At 42.7% G+C, this 12,013-nt stretch overlaps 1 protein-coding gene across 2 annotated transcripts in view; it reads right to left on the bottom strand.

The window, feature by feature from the left end:
• Positions 1–6,947, bottom strand: part of CNOT10 (CCR4-NOT transcription complex subunit 10) — a 31,942-nt gene extending 24,995 nt beyond the window's left edge. Inside the window, exons 1-3 of one of the 2 annotated variants that reach the window (XM_035549866.2) lie at positions 6,712–6,947; positions 3,281–3,372; positions 361–522 (exon numbers count right to left, since the gene is read on the bottom strand). In XM_035549866.2, the coding sequence (XP_035405759.1) occupies positions 361–522; positions 3,281–3,372; positions 6,712–6,733 (276 nt within the window). In that variant the 5' untranslated portion in view covers positions 6,734–6,947. The remainder of the gene's footprint in view (positions 1–360; positions 523–3,280; positions 3,373–6,711) is intronic. The other variant, XM_035549867.2, reaches the window with a different exon arrangement.
• Between the last annotated feature and the right edge of the window lie 5,066 nt (positions 6,948–12,013).

Below are 12,013 nucleotides of genomic sequence, written 5' to 3'. Positions count from 1 at the left end.
ATTGAAATAGAAAACCATCAGTTGAGTAGTAAAGTAACATTTCCACTTTTTATGTTATATGAGAGTAGTTAGACTTTCCGGCTAAAAAACTATCTATTCAAAGAACGTAGCAGTTCTTTCTACAGTTAACCTCTGAAACGCTTAAGGTCCAAATCAATTTCAACAGTAACTGAAAACTATAAAAGCAGTGTCCTAAATGATTAAAGAGACTCAAAGGTTTAAAAGTAATGTTACTTTTCTATTCATTTATCAAGTCAAGGGGAGAAGGGGCAGAACTTTTCTTTCTATTTCAATTGTGAAGATCCCATCACCATTAATAGTACTCAAATATCACCTTTCACATCAATATGTTTGCATTACCTGGTTCTTCAACTGGTTAAGGGTTTGCCTCAAATTGTCTGTTGTAGTCTGGTTACTTTTACAGAACTCTGCAACAGCAGTATTCAGTGTTATTTTGTAGTCATCTTTGTTTATGTCTTGAAGGGTATTTAGGTGTTGCAAACAAGCATCATAATTTCCAGCCTAGAAATGGCACATATCAGAAAGGTATTAGAAGATAGTTTAGACTTTGTAAGCTTTAACGGAAGTATCCTCTGTATAAGTCTACAAATGTATTTCCTCCATCAACAGGGAGTGAAATAAAGCTAAACAGCTACACACATACTTCATTTTTATTCAGATTAACAGGTGTGAGAAGCAAGGCAAAAAGTTGAGGTCGTAACAAAGCCTGAAAAAGAATTTTGTAGAGGAAGACAGTGGATTAGTTAACGGTTATAAACAGATGTTTCTATGAAAATCATTATTCTGATACTTCATTATAGTAAGTTTCAAGATCATTTACTCTGTTTTCTTAATCTTTCCCCATCACATGTACATTGAACAGCTGCAGCTGTTTTCTAAGTCTCAACACATCCTTTTTACATTCATTCCAGATGAAGTGAGGAAAATTATGACTTAGTCTGTTGAAGTCTGCTTAAGACAGGTTGGCAAAAGAGGGGAGGGTCACTTTCCCAGGACAGGTTTATATATACATAAACACATACACATTTTAGCTGTTGAATGAATTATTCAAACATTTGGGGACCTACACATGCTTAAGAGAAACCATGACCCAAGCATAATGCTCCTGAGATGTGATTTAATGTAGACATTCCTTTCTTTGACCTCAGGAATAGGCAAATTATTTTTAAGGGCTTCAGAAACACCTGATCTATTTCAGTTTTAGGCTTTTCTGTCTTTTAAGTCTCCTTTGGGCAGTAAGAGTTTAGTCACATTGAGTAGTGAAAGAACTCCAGAGTCTTTCAACTAAGTCAAGCCTAAATAATTCTTTGCTTTCTAATGTTTGACTGATATGCACAAATAATCCCCTTCACCTCTTCCAGATCAGGCCAACTTCCAATCTGGTCAGTCAGATACACAGAATCATTTCCAGCTCTGTCAACATTTCACAACCCAAAACTGTCTTTTGAGTACCACCACCACTCCCCACTGACATGTTCTCCTCCTTTTCTAAGTGCTGTTACACTGAGCTTCTTCCGTGCACCTAACTCCTTCTGCTGAGGAAACCTACACTGCAGAGAAATCCTCCGTGGGCCTTCAGGAGAAGCCCAGCCTTTTGTTCTTCCTGAGAAAGCGCCCATTCTGCAGCTACTCTGAAGAGAAGTACCCCGTCCCTTCACTATACTATGACAGCAATTATACAATTTGTGGAGAGATGTAGCAGGACATTGACACAAAGTATTTCCACAGCTCTGGATCAACACCATGGACTTCTTATTGAGGAGATACATAAACACAGGAATTTACAACTCAAGTGCTGGCACACTCTGTAAGTGGGACAGTCACCTCCCAATGGTTTTCTTCACGTGTTCACACTCAGAGCTCCTCTTCAACAGGAGTTGCTTTCAGATCACAGCCACAAGGCTTCTAAACATGCTTTGACTAAACACCTTGAACCTTTAAATGCTCAGCTTATTTTGTGGTGTTTTTTCTCAGCCACTAGTCCTTCTACTCTACTCCATTAGATAGGATCTAGAATATAACATACATGTATTTTATAGTAATTCTCTCAAGACAGAAATTGCAAGTGCAACATGATAACGTAGCATGCAAGACAGTCCACAAGGATACGTAGAGCAACTCAATACAAAGCAAAACTGACATACAAGGCACATTATTAATTCTGCTCCCATCTGCCACCTCCTCAGAGCATCGCAGACTTAGAGAGCTCTTAAAGCAAGAGAAAGATCATGAGATAAACAAGGTGCATTGGACCAGTATAAGACTAAAGATGAAGCTGTCAACAGATCAAGAGTATTTTAGGTATCTGTAGTTAAGCTGGAAAACAGGAAACCCTTTCCTATACCTTCAGTTCTCAGGATCAAATGTCAAACAGCAAAAAAGTATTGAAAAAGAAAAATTGAGCAAGAAACTCAAGGCACCAGCCATAGTCAGTTTAAGGACCAACTACATGCACCTGATGGAGCAAAAAAAAAAAAAAGAGGAAAAATAAAAGTAGTAATGAATAAAACACACAAGCAGAAATCTCAGAAAGCAGTATTTAACTTTTTACCTGAAATCTATTTAAAATATCCAAAACTAAACTATGTAAGTCAACGTAGAGATAAAGACGCAACAATTAAGAGAAAAAGAAATTACTCTTCCTGTCACCTGCTACACTAAATAAAATCAGGAGGCAACACAAAGAAAGAAGCAAAATGAAAGACCTGATACCTGGACTTTAACACACAAAAGAAATCTTCCAAAAGGCACAAGTCATGTATTTAATACTGTCTAGAGATATTACGTGTTGAAGAACGTTTTAATGTAAAGAGACGGAATAGTATGCAACCTTTTTAGAATGTAGCGAGATGCCTAAAATGACCCAGATTTGTTTGGTTGTTGTTTTTTAAATACACTTGGCTCCTTTAAATCCTTTAACAACATTTTTAGCTTGAAGTCATTAATCCTTCCTGTATGTCCAATGCTGATACAGGGTAGCAGCCTGCTTCTAATTAACTCATCGTATATCTTTTGTGGCTACTAAATTTTGAGAATCAAGATTAAACATGCACTTCCACACTTCATTCAAGTGTCCCCCTTCCTGTCTTACATTGTAACAGAACGAGAACTGGCTTATAACACAACCAATGCCGCTTTTGTTATAATAGCTTGTTAATACATCGGCAGCTGTGCTAAAAAAAAAAAAGGAAAAACAATTATATAAGCCAGTTTAGCAGTTATGTGGTAAGTTAGAAGGATGGGTTTGACTTTGTCTTACCAGAAAAGCTTGTAGTGCACTGCTCGACAGCTCCTTTTCCTGATCAGTAATCCCTGAAGTACCCGCTCCTTCATGTTTCTCAGTACCTTGATCTGTAAAGTGGACAGATGATTACAAAAAAGTTTGCAAATGTGATAAAAGCTATTCAGCCTACAAATGTTTCTGCCAGTTCTCAAGATCCACCTGCCAGGAGGAATAACATTGCAAATAACCGCAGCACTCTGTCCCTACTTCACTAAAACATCTCCAGTTATTCAACGATCCTAAGTACATTACCGTGCTCTCAATCAATAACCAAAGTCCTGCAAGCTAACTTGATATGCACACAGTTTAGATTTATCTTAAAAGCTGCAACCAGACACTAGAAATAGGCTGTATTTACATAAAAGTTTGTAGGGAAGATTACATACCATAAAATAAGTACCCCACTGCATTAGTCAAAAAACCCATGCATCCCGTATACCGCCTCCTACATAGCAAGCAAGGGATGTTTTCCGGGAAGGACGTTAAAAAATAAAGGAACACACAGCATCATTTACCCAGCTCCCTGCTTTTGAACAACGCCTCCTTGAAAGAAAGGCCGCAATCAAACCACCATGGTTAATATTCATCAACAGACCTGGTATTTATTTTTTAAACTTTTTATACTTTTGCACTCTTCAACAAGCCCATCCGATCAAATGCTACCCAGTGATTATACAGCAAGATGCCATAAGCAAATGCTGCCCATACGCTTCCTCAGCTTCAGTCCTGATCTCGCAGGTCTTTCACTGACCCATCTCTCTTCCAAGGTGAGCAACCATAGTTTAATTTGCATCTTCCTCACACTTCTTTCCCCCAGCACCTCCTCCAGTTCTACTATATCTTTTTTGGATCAATATGAGAAGAACAGCATGTAGCATTTATGATGGTGGCCCCTCTGAGCACTTACATAATAAGGTTTTCATTTTATATGGTCTTCAATTTCTTTTATATAGAATTTCTAATGCGTTTTTACCTTTTGGTCACTGCTGAGCTTACTGTTCAGGAAGGAGTCTCGCTGAACTCTTTTGACATCATGTAATTAAGAGTTCAGTGAAGTTGCACTGAACTACAGCACAGATGTTCCATGTTAGAGCAGCTGAAAATAACAGCCAATCCCTGCCTTTTACTGAACATAAACTGCTGGAGGAAAAAAATAAAACAATCACCAGCACCACACCAGAGCAGCTTGTATCTAGAAGCAATACTTCTAGAAGTATTTCCTATGTTTCAACACAAGTTAAGTCATTTAATGTTTTTGAAGCAAAGATTATAAACCTGCAATGGTTTCCACTTCTGCTGTGAAATTCAAGAATTGTCTGCAAAAGCTTTGCTCTAACGTACATTTTGCCATTTTAGTAGGGAAGGTGGGCACTGTATATTCAACGTCTTCTTTCTCTCCCTAGATTTAAAGGGGGTAATGCAAACTCTGCTAACTTTATTCTTACATCAAACAAATGATGCTCACTTCCCTGTGAGCTCCACTGCAAAATCCATTCCCCCTCATCACCAGTATACCTAGATCATCTGCTACTGACCAACCATGAAAGCGTAAATGTTTATGGACAACGACAGTAAGGGTCAACCAGACCTCCGAATGTTCATCAGGTGACATCCAGGGTAGGAATAAAACAGAGTTAAAAATTGATTCATGGTTTGTGCTTGTTGCTGGGAGGACAGCAAGATCCCTTCCATTGTCCCATACAACAATACATTTCCGCGAGAACCGTGTCCTTCATCCTGCATCAAGACGCCAGAGAAGATGAGATATTAAAATCTCAACAATCTTTCACCAGCTGGTTACAAAGCAACCTACCGTGATTTGGACAAAATTTGGGGTTCAGCAATTTCAGCACTCAGGAGGGATGGATCCTTAGGGTGTTACAGAACTATGCACACCTGCTACAAAATCAACTGCACATTATGCAGCTATCGATGCCACTTGTGCCGCCTCTTCCTTAGAAGGGAAAGGCAGAACAGAAAATTGAAAGTCAGAAAAGCCCAGAAAACTTTTGGCATGCCATGGTTTTCCCACAGCAAAAGAGAAAAGGAACAAGAAGCACTTCTCCTCAAGCTAAACATCTAAAGATCAAAACCCTTACAGCTGCGCAGCTGAACAAAAACCTATCGCCTTCCAAGGACCTTTAGAACAGCCGTGAATAAATAAACAGGTTTTACCCTCCAACTTTCATGCTAACAGATACGTTATCTGCTTTACTCGCTCAGCAGGTCTTTAAGATTATGCTAGTACAAGTAACGACAACGCAGAGTCTTGAGAAGCCAGAAGCTTTGAAGTTGATGAGACTCAGTCTGGTCAACAGGTTCCTCACGTACAGGTTTACCTCTCAGGATTGCCATCCAAACCAGCATTGCCCATTGCTACCATCCTATAAAAGCTCATTGAACAAAGATTTCCAGTGATAGTGGTCTTACAGAGGCCTGAATCCTTAAGTAAAATGTCTGAAGTGAAAGATAAACCACAGAGACTGTTAGCTGCCCAAGAAAAGCGCCACTTACTATGTTAGATGCTGCTTGGCACATCTGCTAGGGAAAAATCAGGACAGATCTACAAATGCGTTTTACCATGCCTCTAAATCTGCTCATAGGTTAAAAAAAAAAGAAAGAAAGAAAGAAAGAAAAGAAAGCAGGGACTATTCTCAACGAAAGCGGGGCTGTTCCTTCTAAAAAATCACTTTTACAGATGTTTACATGTAGAGCTTAGAGATATGGTTTAGTGGAGGTCTTGTTAGTGTTAGGTCAGAGGTTGGACTCGGTGATCTTGGAGGTCTCTTCCAACCTAGGTGATTCTGTGATTTATGGCCATAAACTGATGAAGCGCATCTACTACAACGCATTAAAGAAAGCCAGTTTGTGAAATCTGAACTGGAAGCTTATCGAGAAGGTGCAATACTGAAGTCCAGCCGGAGCAATTCACAGCACGGCTTTTTTATTTGAGAACACCACTTTGGCTACTCTTCACCCCTTTTGCCCAAATGCATTTGACACCCGTTAAAGGGCTGGAGGCCCCTCTAACCTACCGCAATCCTACCGCCCCTGGGTAAAGAAGAATCTGTTACTCCAGCTGAGCACTACCAGAGGTACCTCGCCTAAAACCTGACTGGTGCAAGATACCAAAGCCCGCTACCTAACGAGGGAGGGAATAAAGCACTCCTGCTCTCAAGGGTGCAAGTGGCCACCGAGTGCTTGTGAATAACAGCGTTAGCGTGGCATTGCTCGAGGCGCGTGAGGAGCACGCAGGCCGGTGACGGGCGCACCTCACGGCCTGCCCCCCGCGCCCGGCTCCTGTCCCCTCAGGCACCCTCGGAAGGACACCTGCCGCCCCGGCCGCAGCACCGCGCCGACCGTATCCCTCCGCCGCGGCGGCCCGGGCTCCCCCCGCACCCGCTCACCCGCGGCCTTGTCCGCCGCCATCCCCGCCGCCGCCGTGCGGTCCGTGGGGGGTTACCGGGCCGGGGCTGCCGAGGATGCCGCCGTTCCCCGCCGGACACCGCGCCGCCCCCGGGACTACTTTCCGCCGCCTGTGCCGCTCGGAGCGTGCCCGCCCGCCGCCACCACCGCCGCCGCTTCCGGGTTCCCGGCGAGCTCGCGACGTGCGGCCGTTGCTGGGGACCGTGCGTCTGACGTCAGGGCGCCGAAACGCTCCGCCTCGGGAGGGGCGGGGGAGTGGGGTGCGGTGATGGGGGGAGGGCGGATTCCCGCGTCCGCACCGCAGCCATCTTGTGGGGGGTTGTGGGGGGCGGGGGGTCCCGGCATACAGTCATAGAGCCATGAAGGTTGGAAAAGACCTCCCAGATCACCTTGTCCAACCACCTCCCTACCACAAATGTCACCGCTAAACCATGTCCCCAAGCACCACGTCCAACCTTTCCTTGAACACCCCCAGGGACGGTGACTTCACCATCTCCCTGGGCAACCCGTCCCCAATGCCTGGCTGCTCTTTCTGAGAAGAAATGTCTCCTCATTGCCAACCTGAACCTCCCCTGGCACAGCTTGAGGCCATTCCCTCTAGTCCTATCACTAGTTACTTGTGAGAAGAGACCAACCCACATCTCACAAGCAGGAGTTTTTCATACACTTTTCACACCTTTTATGCCCTGGTTCCCAATGTTTACTTTCTCCCTTGGTTCCTCGTTGGCCAAGTACTACTGGTTCACAACCTGTCCGACACTTGCTGCTCATGTACCTTGAATTTCAGTTTGGTTTTGCATTAATCACTTCAAAATATTTACTAGTTTGTGTGGATTATCTACCTGGCTACCTGAAGTGCTGTTGGTTTGCTTATCGCCATATCAAATACACATAAAATAAAATGAAAGGTTGTGGGTTGATAGAGACAGTTTATTATGACAGAAAGGAAAACAATAATAATAGTACTACTAATAATAATGTGTACAAATCAAGTGATGCACGACGCAATTGGTCACCACCCGCTGACCGATGCCCAGCCTATCCCCGAGCAGCCGGTCCCCCCACGCCAGCCAGACCCCCATATAATTGTTCAGCATGACCCCATATGGTATGGAATACCCCTTTGGCCAGTGTGGGTCAGCTGTCCCGGGTCTGTCCCCTCCCAGCTCCTGCTGCACCCCCTGCCTGCCCGCTGGCAGGACAGTGTGAGAAGTCCTTGGCTTAGTGCAAGCACTGCTCTGCAGCAATTAAAACATCAGCATGTTATCAACACTCTTCTCATCCTAAATCCAAAACACAACACCCTACCAGCTACTAGGAGGAAAATTAACTGTATCCTAGCCAAAACGAGGACCGAGGGCTACATAGGTGATCAGAGGGCTGGAGCACCTCTCATATGTAGAAAGGCTGAAAGAGCTGGAGATGTTCAGCCTGGAGAAGAGAAGGCTCTGGGGAGACCTCACTGTGGCCTTTCAATACTTAAAGAGATCTTATACAAAGGATGGAGAAGGACTCTTTACTCGGGTACATAATGATAGGACAAGGGGGAATGGTCTTAAACTAAAAGAGGATAGATTTAAATTGGACATTAGGAGGAAATTCTTCACACAGAGGGTGGTGAGGCACTGGAACAGCCTGCCCAGTGAAGCTGTGGATGCCCCATCCCTGGAGGTGTTCAAGGACAGGTTGGATGAGCCTTGGCCAACCTGATCTACTGGGTGGCATCCCTGCCTATGGCAGTGGGGTTGGAGTTAGATATCTTTAAGGTCCTTTCCAACCCAAGCCATTCTGTGATTTCTATGATACAGGTCTCATTTCCCCAGGCAGTCCTCTCTTGGTACAATGCAATCACACATTGCATCCCCTGGGAATCCTTGGTCCATCCCAATGGAAAGGGCACTATCTGGGCAGTCAGTCATCCTGAGGTGCAAGCATAGCAATTGCTACGGTTGAGACTCTGGATGGAATATTTGACCCATTCTATCCAGCATTCACATCCCCATACTTTGTTTCAATTTCAAATGTTTGCCTGAGATCCTTTTTTATTTCTTTAACTGTTACAACTGCAGGACTTTGAAGAGGACCTCCAGTTTCCTTCTAGAGTCTCTCCCCATCTTGGGTGACTTTAGGGGATGATTCCCATAGAGCTATCCTAAACCTGGCTGTTGGGTCTTTCCCAGTCACATCTGCTCCAAGACCAAAGGTACAGTTAATAAGGCCATCAGCCTTATTAATTGTTACAGTTATTGGATTACATTGTAGAGGCTGGCAGTTGGGCTGAGCAGTTCCTTTAAATATGCTAATTTGGCTCTTTAACCCTTTTAGGCTATTACGTGAGCTGGGTGTATACATCCACCCTTTGTAAGTGGTCGTCCACCATACATTACTTCATCCTGGGCAAGGGGGGCCTTTAAACAATCCACTAGTCTTAGGTTCAGGACAAAGATATTTTTTCTCACTGCTCAATTTCCGTCGGGCATTTAAGTTCCCACAAGCCAACACCTCACAAGCATCAAACGTGATGTTTTGTGGTAATTCATTCTTTGTCACATTTACCCATATCTTGACGGGATAACTCACTGCTTCTATTTCCCGATCACCTCTTTGCCAAGTGGTTATTTGGCAGAAGTTCTCTCTAAGGCATATAGCCACCAGGATCAAGGCTAATAATTGGCCTTCCCCTATTGACATTTTTAAGCTATAAGTCTCAAATAATTATGCGTTGATTTACAATTATGAGCTTCTACCCAGAGTCTATCATGAAGCCTTCCTTCTGATTTTGATCTTCAACGAGGCTTCTGTAGGCACAACTTCCCAGGTATTGGGATTGATGGATGCCTTTACTCGTGTATAATGAGTCCAGCCTTTCTCCACCGTTCTTACAGCTGTTTCAGTAGTAAGTAGTATTTGGAATGGTCCTTCCCCTTCAGGCTGGAGCTCAGATTCCTTCCAGGTGTGTATCAGGACCCAGTCTCCTGCAATGAATGGGTATACTGGGAATTCCAAGGGCGGTGTTTCAGCCAACAGTCCGTGAATCCTAAGAGATGTCAAAGAAGAAGACAACCTGAATACACAGTTTCTGAGAAAAATATCCTTGGTTTCAAGAGTAGGTATTTCACTGCTCCTACCCAGGTATGGTCATCCAAACATCTCATATGGTGAGACTCCTCTATTCTTTCCTAGAAGCAGTTTGAATTCTGAGAAGAGCTAAAGGTAAGCATTTTGTCCAGGGAAGTTTAGTTTCTAAAACCAGTTTTGACAGGTGTTTCATTAATGTCTGATTCATTTGTTCCACTTTCCCAGAGGAGGAAGGGTGCCATGGAGTACGAAACTCCCATTTTATTCCCAAAGTTCTCATTAATCCTTGTAAAATATATGAAGTAAAATGACTTCTTTGATCTATTTGATTCAAAATAGGTTCAGTAAATCATCTTTTTCAATCAGTATAGCTTCATATTTTAGTATTCTAGAGTCTGTCCACCATCTTCCTGCTTTTTGAGTAAGGGTAGCCTTCACTTGGTGAGGGGTAACGACAATCAATTGCCCCCCAAAGGTCAATTTCCTGCTCTCTTCTACCAGTAAGGCAGTTGCTGCTACTGCCTGAACACACTGGCCATCCCTGGGATACGAGATCTAATAATTTAGACATATATGCTACAGGCTTTCTTGTATCTCCCCATTCTTGGGTTAAAACCCTCAAAGCAGCACCCTCATTTACAGTTATAAAAAGATAAAATTATTTATTTAGGGCAGGAAGAGCTATGACTGGTGCTGTAATCAGATCCTGTTTTAGTTTTTCCACTATTTCTTTTTCTTCTTCTGTCCAATTCAATATATTGGGTTTCTCCTCCAATAATTTGAGATATCTTTGTTTTCTGTGCATATGCCTCTATCTATGATCTGCAATATCCAGTTAAACCTAAAAATTCTCTTAATTCTTTCTTTGTTCAAGGGAGAGGAAGTTGCACAATTCCCTGAATCCTTTCAGGGTTTATTCTCCATCTGCCCTCAGAGACTAAATATCTGACTTCTTTTTCCACATATTGTAATTTATTCTTAGACACCCTTAGCCCAAGTTCTCCTAAAATAAATAAATAAATCAGGAGTTCATTTGTGGCTTCTTTTACCTTTGATTTTTTCTACCACAGATATCAACAAATCACCTACATTTGTAACAACATCCACCCCTTCTGGAATCTGAAATGTTTCTAAAATCTTCTCCAATACTTGCCAGAACAAATTGGTGGGATTCAGTGAATCCCTGAGGCAAAACAGTCCATCTACATTGTGGTTTATGGACCATTTCTAGGTCTTCCCATTCAAAAGGTTTTCTAACAGTTGTTGATTCCACCCTTCTGTTTTCTGATGTTTCCTTTGTATATCTGGCCATGCTTTCATCATGAAATTAACCTTTAAAAGCCGCTGTGCTACAGGGTCATCAGGATTAATTCCTGAATACCTTCGCATCCTGTCTCTAAGCCTTTCCAAGAAATCACTCGGAGTTTCATCTTTACTCTGCTGAACCGCAAAGGCTTTAATAAAATTCTGAGACTTAAGTACTGCTTCTCTAATTTCTTTAAATACCATTTCTTGGAAGTCTTACGTATTAACCCTATGCTGAGCATTATTGTTGTCCCAATTAGGGTCCACATTTGGAAATTTTTGCTCTGCTGGAATCACCCCATCTCCTGGAGGATGATCCCTTTCCCATTCCTGCATTCCTGCTCTTCTAATCATTCTTCGTTCTTCGCCTGAGAATAGCAGATTCAGAATTGCCATCATTTCTCCCCAGGAATATAAATTGTGTCCCAGAAATTGATGTAATTGATGTAATGGCTCTGCTAATCCAATGGGGTCCTCAATGAGGGACTTCATTTCCTTCTTAAAATTTTGTACTTCTCCACTAGTAAGAGGAGCATTTACATACCCTATTTGTCCAGGTCCTAGTGGAACTTCCCAGAGAGGATACATAGCAGCTTCAGTAGCTTCAGTAGTGTTAATAGTGTTAGTATTAGGGAATGGAAAATTCTCAAGATCTTTTCTGCATTGTTCTCATTCTTTTACAAGCCTGGGGTACCTCCTGCCTCTGGAGCTAACTTTGTTCACAGTTACTGTCTCTTCTTCCAGAGCAGCTACTACAGCAGCCGCTGCTGCTGCTGCAGCTTGGGGGTTACAAGGAAGATAAATCCTCTAAGGGGTCCCATTCATTACTTCTCTCCTCCTTTCTCTTCTTTTTTATTCTGATCTTTGCTCAAAAACAAGTGTGTTTCTTGTATCCAACAA

Source organism: Cygnus atratus, chromosome 2, assembly GCF_013377495.2.
Source record: "Cygnus atratus isolate AKBS03 ecotype Queensland, Australia chromosome 2, CAtr_DNAZoo_HiC_assembly, whole genome shotgun sequence".
Lineage (NCBI taxonomy): Eukaryota > Metazoa > Chordata > Aves > Anseriformes > Anatidae > Cygnus > Cygnus atratus.
This window is presented reverse-complemented; position numbering and strand designations above follow the sequence as displayed.